The sequence below is a fragment of the Ursus arctos genome, unplaced genomic scaffold, assembly GCF_023065955.2.
Source record: "Ursus arctos isolate Adak ecotype North America unplaced genomic scaffold, UrsArc2.0 scaffold_14, whole genome shotgun sequence".
In the NCBI taxonomy this organism is placed as follows: domain Eukaryota; kingdom Metazoa; phylum Chordata; class Mammalia; order Carnivora; family Ursidae; genus Ursus; species Ursus arctos.
This window is the reverse complement of record NW_026622808.1, coordinates 14,789,656-14,801,970: the sequence shown is the minus strand read 5'-3', so window position 1 is coordinate 14,801,970 and position 12,315 is coordinate 14,789,656. Positions and strand designations below refer to the sequence as shown.

The 12,315-nt window shown below is 53.7% G+C and overlaps 1 protein-coding gene and 1 non-coding gene across 2 annotated transcripts; both read left to right on the top strand.

Moving 5' to 3' along the window:
- The first annotated feature begins 571 nt into the window (after positions 1–571).
- On the top strand, positions 572–9,708 carry EEF2 (eukaryotic translation elongation factor 2). The gene is made up of 15 exons (XM_026481078.4): positions 572–687; positions 1,678–1,892; positions 2,819–3,000; positions 3,087–3,298; positions 3,804–3,982; positions 4,181–4,286; positions 4,702–4,815; positions 5,059–5,197; positions 5,338–5,533; positions 6,155–6,413; positions 6,863–6,970; positions 7,323–7,676; positions 7,987–8,169; positions 8,251–8,383; positions 8,988–9,708. Exons 1-15 carry the CDS (start codon positions 685–687, stop codon positions 9,179–9,181), a joined length of 2,577 nt encoding a protein of 858 aa, XP_026336863.1. The 5' UTR covers positions 572–684; the 3' UTR covers positions 9,182–9,708.
- On the top strand, positions 3,667–3,731 carry LOC113243043 (small nucleolar RNA SNORD37). The gene has a single exon (XR_003312062.1). It is a non-coding gene; the product is annotated as a small nucleolar RNA SNORD37 (small nucleolar RNA).
- Positions 9,709–12,315: the final 2,607 nt, after the last annotated feature.

The following is a 12,315-nucleotide window of genomic DNA, read 5'->3' as shown; positions in this document are numbered from 1 at the left end:
GTAAAGTGAGGGAGATAATAAGGTGTTTCGTTTATTGTTTATACCGACTACGCTTACAGCAATTCCTGATAGAGTAGATGACCAATCTACCTTTCTGGGATAAATGAGTGATTAATACCTGCTTTCAAAAAACGTTTTTATTTTGAAATAATTATGAGGCAGGTAGTTGCAAAAATAGTACAGAGAGGTCTCAAGGACCCTCCCTCCACCTTCCCCCAGTGGTTTCATCTTACATAATAGCAGAACCAGAAAATTGGCTGTGGTACAACCCACAGACCCTTTTCACGTTGTAAAGTGCTTGTCACAGAAGTGCTTGGCATTGTGCAAGCTGATATAGCTGCCATGGTTAACATTCTCACCTAAAACGGCGCTTTTCGCTTTCCGCACCTGAGTATTGCATTCCGGAGCCTTGCACCCAGCTCTAGGTCGACCACCGCCCGCGGGAAATCCCGCGGCCACACCACCGCCTGAAGGGTTAACCGGAGGGGCGCTTCCCTGCGCCTGCGCGGGGCGTCGCTTCTCGCCCCGCCCCCGCAGTGTGGTCAGATGACCCGCCCAACCGGCTTCTGCCTATAAAAGGTCGGGTGTTGACGTCAACGTTCTCTTCCGCCGTCGTCGCCGCCATCCTCGGCGCGACTCATCTCGCTCGGATCTGCCTGGGAGAATCCACCGCCATCCGCCACCATGGTGAGCAGCGCCGTCCGGCTGATGGCCTGGGAGGGCGGCGGGGCCTCCGCGGGACCAGCGCTCCCGGGTCTGGAGTACTGGGGCCTCCCGGACATGGAGGAGACATGGCGGCGCCGGCGGGCCCGAGGTTGAGGAAGCGGCCGCCGCCATGTCTGCGCGTCGCGTCGTCCGCCGAGCCCCTTCCCCGCTTCCGGGGGCGCCGGCGCCTCGCGGGACCCCAGGCCGGAGCTGGGGCAGAGGCGGGGTGGGGCGGGGGGTTATGATGATGTGGCAGACGCCGTAATGGCGGGCGCCATACGGGGAGTGGGGCGAGGGCGAGCCGCCTTATGTAACCCGCGGGTCGCGAGTTGGGCTTGGTTTTCTGTCGGTTGCCGCGGGTGGCAGGGAGGTGGGAAGACGGGGGTGGGCACGCAGGGAACAAGGCCTCCCCCGTCTTGGCCGGCTTGTCTGCCCTCTGCGCGTCTCGACTGCGAACAGCTGACAGCGGAGCCAGCAAATGGAGGCTGGCGTCCGTGGGGGCAGCGCGGGCTCCCCGCCGCTCGGGTGGCCCCGTCTGACCCCCAGGTGGAGGGGTGACCTTGGGTTGCACAGAGGGCCTTCCCTGGGGAGAAGCGGGGCAGAATCCAGCGGCGGGGATGGGGTTTTTTAGGGGAGCTTCCTCTCTCCCGCACTCTTAACCGGGCTGCCACCGCCTCGGGGTGTGTGTGTGTATCCCGTCGGAAACCTCGTGTCAGTTCTGGAGGCTTGGTCCCCAGCCCCCATCTGCATCGCTGCGTCTCAGTGACAAGTAGAGGTGGGCTTCCCGGAGATGGGGCGAGTGGTATTTTTAAGGGGGTGTCAGCCAACAGACGGAGGAGTTAAGATCGTGGTTGAGGCTGTCCCAGCGACGGCGCTCTCCTGGCTGGGGCCTTGGCAGTCCATCGATTGAAGTCCCAGAGCCAAGTCCCAAGGCCACCCGGGCTGGCCTGAGCCTCCCCTCCCCCTGCCCAGGTGAACTTCACAGTAGACCAGATCCGGGCCATCATGGACAAGAAGGCCAACATCCGAAACATGTCCGTCATCGCCCACGTGGACCACGGCAAGTCCACGCTGACGGACTCACTGGTGTGCAAGGCCGGCATCATCGCCTCCGCCCGTGCTGGGGAGACCCGCTTCACTGACACCCGGAAGGACGAACAGGAGCGCTGCATCACCATCAAATCAACGTGAGCAATCCGTGGTGTCCTGGGGAGAGTGGGAGGGGAGGTGCTCACCCAGGTCTTTAATGCATGGGAAAGCCAGACAGCAGTACTGTTGCTGGGGCTGCTGGGGAGATGGTTTGAGCACCTTGAGGGCTGGATTTTTTGAACTGGGAGGAAGAATGAGGCTCAGTCTAGTGAGGGGAAGCTGCAGCCAGCCGGTGAGGCACAGTGATGCTTGGTTTTGGGGCCTGGGGAGCCTTGGAGAGGGAGGGGGTTAACCCAGTGGCTTCCTCATTTTGGGGCTACAGGATTCTTGGCACTGTGTAGAGAAGTCTCGGGGTAGTGCCACTGGCATCAGAATCCTGCCAGATATCCTGGCCTATACGTGGACCCCCGCCCCCCCCCTCCCGTGACAGTATTTTTGGCCTTAACGTCGGTAGAGTGAGCACCTAAAGCAGTGACTGTAGCTGTCAGTTATTTTTAGTTGGTAGTTGATGAGGTTTTTTTGGGCGTTTGTTCTGTTAACTTATTTCAGTTGTGGGTAGAGGTCGGCAAAAGAGTGAAAGGTAGTCTGGGGTTTTTAGGTCTTGTTTTGTCACCTGGTCAGTATTTGGAATCAGGTGTGTTGAGCCTGGTAGTAACCAGCACGGGGGGGGGGGGGGGGCTGGAACAGGTGGGCTCCAAGGAGCTGCTTTTTGCAGCTGGTACTAGTGGGGAGGTGGACATCCCTGGCTGGGGACAAAAGCGTCTTGGGTGGGATGGCTTTATGTGTGGGAAGTCTGAAATTTGGCTGTAGGGAGGAATAATTACAAGGAAAGGAAATACCACCTCACTGAGAAGTTGAAAAGGGCCATACTGACTCTTGAGCAGAACCTGGTTTTACTCCAGGGGTTACGGGAGGGTAGTGAAGATGTGGTTTCCATCCACCCAACTTGCCCCAATCTCCTCAGGGCTATCTCCCTCTTCTATGAGCTCTCGGAGAACGACTTGAACTTTATCAAGCAGAGCAAGGATGGCTCCGGCTTTCTAATCAACCTCATCGATTCCCCCGGGCATGTGGACTTCTCCTCGGAGGTGACCGCCGCCCTCCGTGTCACCGACGGTGCCTTGGTGGTGGTGGACTGTGTGTCTGGTAAGCATAGGTACCCCGCACGTGTGGTTGGGATCCTGGGGCTGTTCCCCCAACCCCACCCCACTGATGGAGACACCCACCCCCAGGTGTGTGCGTGCAGACAGAGACCGTGCTGCGGCAGGCCATTGCTGAGCGGATCAAGCCTGTGCTGATGATGAACAAGATGGACCGGGCTCTGCTGGAGCTGCAGCTGGAGCCTGAAGAGCTCTACCAGACTTTCCAGCGCATCGTGGAGAATGTCAATGTCATCATTTCCACCTATGGGGAGGGCGAGAGTGGACCCATGGGCAACATCATGGTAAGTCATTTGCCTGCTGATGTTGAGGGTCTCAGCCAGCTTGATGTTTGTCCCTGTGTTCCCAGTACTTTGTCCGATGTCTCTTAGGGGGAGCCTCAATTCTTGCACTGGAAGGGCCGTTACTTTTCTTGGTGGGAGGGTGCTGGCCCTGGGGAATATTGTGAGTCTGGGGGCTCTTGGTAGTTCTGAAAGTGGGTTTGTCAGGAACATTAGGGTGCCAAGGGAACTGGGCCATTTTTGAAGCTGGTTTCACCTAGTGGTTTTGGGGAGTTGCGGACTAGTGGGTTGTTTTGCCTGCTGACAGTGCTCTAAGCATTAGCAGGCACACACCCCGCTTCCAGAGGGGATGGAGCAGAGTTGGGGGCCTTAAAAATGATGACTAAAGTTTCTTCACTTTGACCTGATGGCTATTGAAGAAATCCGATGTCTGAGGCCCACAGTACCCAGGGACTTTGTGCTTTTTGTGCAACTGTTTCTGCTCATAGCGTTTTCTCGCCTTTTGCAGATCGACCCTGTACTTGGGACTGTCGGCTTCGGGTCTGGACTCCACGGTTGGGCCTTTACGTTGAAGCAGTTTGCAGAGATGTATGTGGCCAAATTTGCTGCTAAGGGCGAGGGCCAGCTGGGGCCTGCTGAGCGGGCCAAGAAAGTGGAGGACATGATGAAGAAGCTGTGGGGTGACCGGTGAGCACCGCAGGGGGAGGTGCAGGCGCGCTCTGCGGTACTCCTGTACCTGGGGGGATCCACTGGCAATGGTGGGGACGTGGCTGGGGACCACCAAACGATTATAGGCTCCTTCTGCCCAGCTTGGTTTTCTTGGCCCACCTGGGTCTCTCCTGATGCTCTTAACCATAGTTGAGTTGGTGAATACTTCTCTGCCAGGTATTTTGATCCAGCCAACGGCAAATTCAGCAAGTCTGCCACCAGCCCTGATGGCAAGAAGCTACCACGGACGTTTTGCCAGCTCATTTTGGACCCTATTTTCAAGGTGAGCTGCTGAGTGCATCCCCTGGGCTGGCTGTCCTTGGGCCTGGTGGCTCCCAGAGGACCTGTTACCCAACCTCCTATGGCTGGGCAGAGCTGGGTTGAAAGGTGGGTTGCTGGGGGAGGTAAGAGCGGTGGAGGGGAGTGTGCTTCCCTGGCTGGGGGTTTAGTGGTGGGGAGTGGAGACTAAAGGTGGGGGCTTTTTAGCAAGTTTTAAGTGTTTGTGAATTAGAACACGTTTGTGGTCTAGGTGTTCAACAGATTTCTCTACTTGTGCCAAGACTTAGTCGGCCGAGGCCCTTTGCACCGTGCTGTTAGGGACTTTGCTTTGCCCATGGCTTAGTATTGCTGGGCAGGAAGCAGCTGAGGGCTTCCGTTGACATTCCTAAACCCACCATGCTGTTTTTGTAACATGTTAGGTGTTTGACGCGATCATGAATTTCAAGAAAGAGGAGACGGCAAAGCTGATTGAAAAGCTGGACATCAAGCTGGACAGCGAAGATAAAGACAAAGAAGGCAAACCACTTCTAAAGGTGAGCGTGGCGGGCCCTGTGCTGGGGCTGCCGCCGGCCCTGCCCTCTGGTGCTGCAGTGGCTCTGTTGCTGGAGGCTCCACCACTCACAGCCCCATCGCCAGCAGGGTGGTCAGGAGAGCTGTGGTGTTGGCCACTCTCTGGGAGGAGCAGCTCGGACTCTTAAGTGCATGTTCCTGTCACTTGGAGCGGGAGGTGGTGAGTGCCGTGGGCCTTGACCTGAGCTTTCCGTCGTCTTCTGCAGGCTGTGATGCGCCGCTGGCTGCCTGCCGGGGACGCCCTGCTGCAGATGATCACCATCCATCTGCCTTCTCCCGTGACGGCCCAGAAGTACCGCTGTGAGCTTTTGTACGAGGGGCCCCCGGACGACGAGGCAGCCATGGGTATGTGAGGGTCACTGGGCTCTGCGGCTGGTGGTGAGTGGTGGTCGGAAGGCTGCTTATTGCCAGGTCCTGGGTCATGGCTCTGTAAGGGGGAGCTGTGAGAGCATGACATGTTCCCCTTTGGGGATTTCTCTCCTCAGGCATTAAAAGCTGTGATCCCAAAGGCCCCCTCATGATGTACATTTCCAAAATGGTGCCGACCTCTGATAAAGGTCGGTTCTACGCCTTTGGTCGTGTGTTCTCGGGGCTGGTGTCCACTGGCTTGAAGGTCCGGATCATGGGGCCCAACTATACCCCTGGGAAGAAGGAGGACCTGTACCTGAAGCCCATCCAGAGGTAAGGTGCTCAGCAGCTCCCGGGTATGTGCCAGGCTGGTCCATATCCTCTCCATTCACCACCTCGCCCCCACAGGGAGGGCGGCAGGGTGTAGTGTGGCCCAGAGAGGGCGAAGGAACTGTTGAGGGAGGGACTCGTCTGCATGATTGTACACCGAAAGCAGCAGTCAGAGCCCTGGTTTGGACTTGGAAACACACGTCCCTAAGCTCAAGGTGCTGGCGGCAGTAGTTCTGTTCCGTCTGTAGAGAGCCAATGTAGACTTCAGAGGTGATGTCTGGTGGTGGTGGTAAGGGTGAGGGAAAGACTGAACCTCCATCTCAGGCTCCTTGGGGCCCGGACTTTGTCGGCTCTCAGGTTCCTCTGACACTCTTGTCAGCCCTGAGTGGGGTGTGGAGCCCCACAGGGGAGGTGGGAATGGCAGGTAGGTTTGTGCTTTGGGGCATGAGATCTGGGAGTCTTGTCACAGGAACCTGGGTTACAACATGAAGCCAGGGCCTGAGGCTCTGGGACTGGGCTCATACCACCTTTCCAGGCGAGCAGGATGGCCATAGGCTCCAGAAGGAAGGACTCCTTTTGGCCATTTGGGGATCTGGCATATTGATGATCTTTTGTCTCTGCCAGGACAATCCTGATGATGGGCCGTTATGTGGAGCCCATTGAAGATGTGCCTTGTGGGAACATTGTGGGTCTGGTGGGCGTGGACCAGTTCCTGGTGAAGACTGGCACCATCACCACCTTTGAGCATGCCCACAACATGCGGGTGATGAAGTTCAGTGTCAGCCCTGTTGTTCGGGTCGCTGTGGAGGCCAAGAATCCGGCTGACCTTCCCAAGCTAGTGGAGGGTCTAAAGCGGCTGGCCAAGTCGGACCCTATGGTGCAGGTGGGTGGGTCCCCTGGCGGAAGGGAACACTACCTGCGGGAGTGGTTAGTCTGTCGCTTACAGGTAGCTTCTAGAGTGGGGGATATTGAGGTATTTGGAAAGTCAGGTGTGTGCTAAGCACACATTTTCCCTGGCAGCAGCTATGTAATGGGGGGGGGGGTAGTCGCATCCAGTTCTTTCTCATACGTTGGGGTTTTACAGGCTGGCCTCGTAGAGCAGATTGTTCTGGGGGGTAATGCTGAAAACCAGCAAAAAAGGAGGGGGGGCACGTGAGAACTCTTGCTGCCTTTCATGAGCCCCGAGTTACCTGAAATACCCATTTCTGGGGAGTCCACCTTCTCCAACTGGAGGGAAGCCTGGAGCCTGCTTTCTAGCCATTCCATAGAATTCCCAGGGGTCCCTGCGTGTCCTGAGGTCAGTGCCCGGGGCTGATTCCTGGCCTGTTGCAGTGCATCATTGAGGAGTCTGGGGAGCACATCATCGCAGGGGCTGGGGAGCTGCACCTGGAGATCTGCCTGAAGGACCTGGAGGAAGACCATGCGTGCATCCCCATCAAGGTGAGGCCTTGTACAGAGCAGGGCAGGTAGAGACTGCATAGTCGGGGGTCCTCTGCCCTTCCTCGAGAATGTTTGTCAGATAATGTGTTATTAGGAAACGTTTACATAGGTTTTCAAAACCTTTGTTGTTGCAGTGTGAAGGGTCTACTGCTTTCCAGATGATAAGAACTGTTTTAACAGTTCTGAAGGTTTCTGTAGCCAGCCTCAGGTCTGGGTGTTCAGCACCTTGCTTTTCAAGGGCCTGACTTGGCATCTGTGTGTGATGCTATGCCCATGAGTCCGATTGCGAAGGCCCCGTGAATGTTTCCCTGGGAGGTCGCTCCCTGGCCTGATCTTCATGCTTCCTTTGCAGAAATCTGACCCCGTAGTCTCCTATCGCGAGACTGTCAGTGAGGAGTCGAATGTGCTCTGCCTGTCCAAGTCCCCCAACAAGCACAACCGGCTGTACATGAAGGCACGGCCCTTCCCGGACGGCCTGGCCGAGGACATTGACAAGGGCGAGGTGTCCGCCCGCCAGGAGCTCAAACAGCGGGCCCGCTATCTGGCTGAGAAGTATGAGTGGGATGTGGCTGAGGCCCGTAAGATCTGGTGCTTTGGGCCCGACGGCACCGGCCCCAACGTCCTCACTGACATCACCAAGGGTGTGCAGTACCTCAACGAGATCAAGGACAGCGTGGTAGCCGGCTTCCAGTGGGCCACCAAAGAGGTGAGGGAGCCACTTGGGTGTCTAGTAGATGATGGATTAGTTAGCTGTGGGTTCTCAAACGGGCCAGGGAGGCTCACATCTGTTGGGGGATCTTGGGGTCACCTCTTCTTGGTTCCTTGGTGGTGAAGCGGGGCTGTATCTTGCCTTCTGGGAAGGGGTTCCTAGGGAGGTTGGTTGAGCTGGGCAGGACGCAGCAGGTGTGTCTGGGTGGAGACCTGGAGGCATTGGTGTAGAGCTGTGTGATCTCTTCTGGAAGGAGGGGCTGCAGTAGCCGCAGGACCTTGATGATTTGTCTTGGCTCCTCCTGCAGGGGGCTCTGTGCGAGGAGAATATGCGTGGTGTGCGCTTCGATGTCCATGATGTGACCCTGCATGCGGACGCCATCCACCGCGGGGGTGGCCAGATCATCCCCACTGCCCGGCGCTGCCTCTACGCCAGTGTGCTGACTGCCCAGCCCCGGCTTATGGAGCCTATCTACCTTGTGGAGATCCAGGTAGGGAGTCCTGGGTCTCTTCATTTTTACTGGTCCTGTTTTGCCCAGCAGCTGCTTACAATAGTCATTCTTGTCTGACAGTGTCCGGAACAAGTGGTTGGTGGAATCTACGGTGTCCTGAACAGGAAGCGGGGTCATGTCTTTGAGGAGTCCCAGGTGGCCGGCACCCCCATGTTTGTCGTGAAGGCCTACCTGCCTGTGAATGAGTCCTTTGGTAAGTGCCAGCTCTGCATCCTTCAGACACGCAGTGCTCTGTGGCTGTCTGGCTCTGGGAAAGAGCCGTAGTCAGACAGGCAAACCTGATCGAGCTAGCACGCGTTAGGGTATTGCTTCTAGCAAGGCCTGGAGCGGGCTGATGAGAGCCATGGATGGAATCTGCAAAGTGCTGGCCTGGCCTCCGCCCATTTGGATGGTGGGAGCAGTGCGGTTGTGGAGGACGAATTGGTCCACTCAGCGTGCAGATCCCTCAAATGGTGTATTTGCAGGGGAAGAAAACTCTTTGATAGGTAACTTGGTGAAATGTTAGGATCAAGGCCAGCAGAGCAGTTGGCCTGTAGCTCAGGTTCATGCTGTGGGTGAGCAGAGGGAGGCCCAGGAATGGCCACCATTGTCTCCCTTACAAATTCATGATTTTTGAGCAAGGCGTGTGTGAAATACAGGTAAGGTTTAACGTGTGACCTAATACGGGCTGATGGGGCTCTGTCATGTGTGTACCTGTGTTGTCTGGACACCCCCCTCCCGGGGGGGAGGGGTTGGCCATGGAGGTAGTGGGAACCAAGTTTCCTGAGCCTGCTAGTGAACCCTGTCCCTCCCCACAGGCTTCACCGCTGACCTGCGGTCCAACACTGGCGGCCAGGCCTTCCCCCAGTGCGTTTTTGACCACTGGCAGATCCTGCCCGGGGATCCCTTTGACAATACCAGCCGCCCCAGCCAGGTGGTGGCCGAAACCCGCAAGCGCAAAGGCCTGAAGGAAGGCATCCCGGCCCTGGACAACTTCCTGGACAAATTGTAGGCAGCCCCCCCTGCAGCCCACCACCCCAGGTGGGACTCAGCACAGCCCCTGCCCCCGGCTGACGATCGACCACAGCAACAAGCCCTCGCATTCTCCACGACACCTCGAGACTGTCCAGACGGGGACGCGCCACCTCTGGGTTCTGGGGCCCACTCAGTGCCATCGCTCAACGTGAACACTTGATGCCGTTTCTTTCGATATTTATTTCAAGATTACAGAGGCAACAGAAACGCCCTGGCAGCAGGGACTTATTTGGCCGGTGGGGGTGGGGGAGGCGGGATGGGACATGCAACACTTTTTTTTTCATTTCAGAAACTCATGTCCAAAAAAGTAATAACAATAACGCATTAAGAGGTTTATTTGGGTAAACGGCCCGTAGTGGATTTTCCCCCGGAAAGGGGGAAGGAACGAGCGGGTAGATCTTTCTCTTTGGACAGAAGCTAGAAGGCAGGAAATTGTGCGGTGTCACCGTGAGCTCCTCCAGCTGTATTAGTACCATTGGGATAATAAATTTGATATGGTGGTGACTGTGTGTGTCCATGTGACTTCCTTGGTCCTGTCAGGCTGTAGTGGGCCCCCCATTCCAGTGTCCCCGCTGTTAGTGATACTGTAGTGCAAAAGTTCAGCTTGACTTTGAAGTTACCTTGGGAACCCAGACCCGGGTACAGAGGCCCATCAGGCAGTCCTCCCGTCTGCCACACAGGGCTAGCCGGTGTGATGGTGCCCCTTGGCCCCTGTGTTGTGAGAGGTGGCCGCTGGCCCACATGTCTGCTAGGTGCTCCAGAGGGGGGTTTTCTGCGGGCAAGGAACTGACTAACCTTGCACGTAAATACACGTTTGGAGTCTGATGGTGCTGGGGCTGCCATAGTGATTTTTCTGGCCTGGACAACTCTAAATGCTCCCTGCTCCTGTGGGCTTAACTGTCCAGTGAGGGAAAACCCCAGAAGAAAGCCACCTGCCAGGCAAGTTGCCTTAGCCAGCCAGCTTGGTTATTCAGAAAAGTTAAAACGACACACATACCTGATTTTTTAACCTTAAATGTTTAATTCTGGAACTTATGTAGGACTAAGATCTGAACACTTAGTCCCTCTTCATCTTCCTTGATAATGACCAGAATCCATTGCTTCTAAAGTGATGATACACTGTGGTGGGAGCCCTTTTGGGAATTTGTTGGGGGGGACTTGGGGTGTTCACCAGCCTAGGGAACCCCGTTAGCATTTAGAAGGTAGGAGCCAGGGTTGATGGATGTCAGGAATGTACTGGACAGTTCTGCCCACCTAAGACTTGCCCTGTGCAAGTGTCCTGACCCCCAGCATCTTCCCCACAGAAAGTCATTCATGGTGCAAAATGTTCTTTCTTCAAAATCTGACCTTGCTAGACATGCACACTCAAGTGCTTTTGCGCTTTTATAAACACTTTTTTGAATACGTTTGCAGAAAAGTTGCAAAGATGTACAAAGGTATGCTAAGTGACTGTGCACTTGGTTTTCCCCTAGAGTCCTCACGGTTTCAAGATCCAGTCCCAGATGCCACATTGTTTACTTTTGTGCATTTTTAATATCCTGTAGTTTTGTCAAAAGATAGGACAAAATTGAGAAGATGGAACTTAATTCTAAATTTGTATGTCACTTGGGGTATTTGGCTAACACAGCACCTCAATGTCCGTGTGCATTTTCAGTTGAAAAATTCAAAAGGATTCCACTGGTAGGGGCTGTCCTGACTTGTAACCATCAGGTCTTTGTGATTATTCCCAAGCATCGATGTGTTAGAAGTAATGTGTCTGTGTGTATTGCTTCCCTCACATTGTTTCCTTTTATTGAGTTTTGTGTTATCCGTGTCCCTCTAGGCCAGTAGTTCTCAACCTTTTTTAGTCTCAGGACACTTGTACATACTTAATCATTATCAAGCACCCCAAGACCCTTTTTGTTTAAATGGGTTTTATCTACTGATATTTGCCATGTTTAGAAATTAAAATTGAGAGATTTAAAAAATTGTTTTATTCAAAGACAATAAGCCCCTTATGTGTTAACATCTTTGTGAAGAAAAGAACCGTCCGAAACAAAAATTAGAATAGTAGGCTACCTTTTTGAAAATCCCCGAACTCTCTGGCGTAATTGGAGACAGCTGGGTTCTCATACCTGCTGTGTTAAGTCTATGGTGATAACATAGTTTTGGTTGGATTCTGTGGAGAGAATCAGCTTTATTTATTCCTGTGCTTGGAAAAGAGGAGCCCCTTAAGAACTGTTCTTGGGTAATTGTGGATATTCTTTGATGGAACACCGAAACTCGACAAGTGGTAATTTCTTAAAGAATAATTACAATGTGGTGTCTGAGACCATACTAATGAACTTTTCGTCACTGTTAAACTCCATCGGCCCCTGTTGCACTTTGGAGGCGTCCTTTTCCTGTGCGTGCTTTTGTGACATGCATTGGTTCCTTGGAAATAACTCGTATATACCAAGTCTGTTCTTCTGGATGTTGACACATCTCACTAAAAAAATATTGGAAAGTCCCATTTGTTAACAGTTTCAAAAGAGGAAGTGTCAAATTATCAGGAAAGTGTCAAGCAAGTTTTGAATTTTTTTTTTCTTAAAACCTTAAAATTTACCATTGGCAACAAGTCTTGTCCATTGTTTCCCTTGAAGTGACAGATTTGATTTTTACTTTTTTAGGAAAATGCCATATACCCAAGTCTAATTTACTATAGTTTGTCGGGTTTGTTTGTTTTTTCAAGAAAAATGAGGTTCCAACTCAGTAAAGTGGGGGCTATGCATAAGTGACTTTCTTCCAAAAAATGCAGTATGGGAAGGGGAGGAGAAAAAAGTATTCTGGAGAAAACTGACAGACACTATCTGGAACCAGGTGACCAAGGTCAGTGTGAACAGCAATGTCATGTTCATAGTCTGGACCTGTGATACAGTGTCGTGAGAAGGGCATTTGGTCTTCCTCCCTAAAATCCATCACTCCAGTCTATGAAAAAAACAAGACAAATCCAATTGAGGGACATTCTACAAAATAACCTGACCAGTCCTCCTTGGAACTGTGTAAGTCATCAAAAAAGGAAAGTCAGAAACAACCAAGAGGACTCTAAGGACTAAATAGGTGGGATTCTGGACGGGATTGTGAGACAGGAAA

What these genes read in the sequence shown, in the direction of transcription:
- EEF2 (XM_026481078.4), top strand. An exon ending in GACCCATGGGCAACATCATG is followed by an intron (nt 3,299 to 3,803) that starts GTAAGTCATTTG and finishes CGCCTTTTGCAG; the next exon opens with ATCGACCCTGTACTTGGGAC. An exon ending in TCTACCTTGTGGAGATCCAG is followed by an intron (nt 8,170 to 8,250) that starts GTAGGGAGTCCT and finishes CTTGTCTGACAG; the next exon opens with TGTCCGGAACAAGTGGTTGG.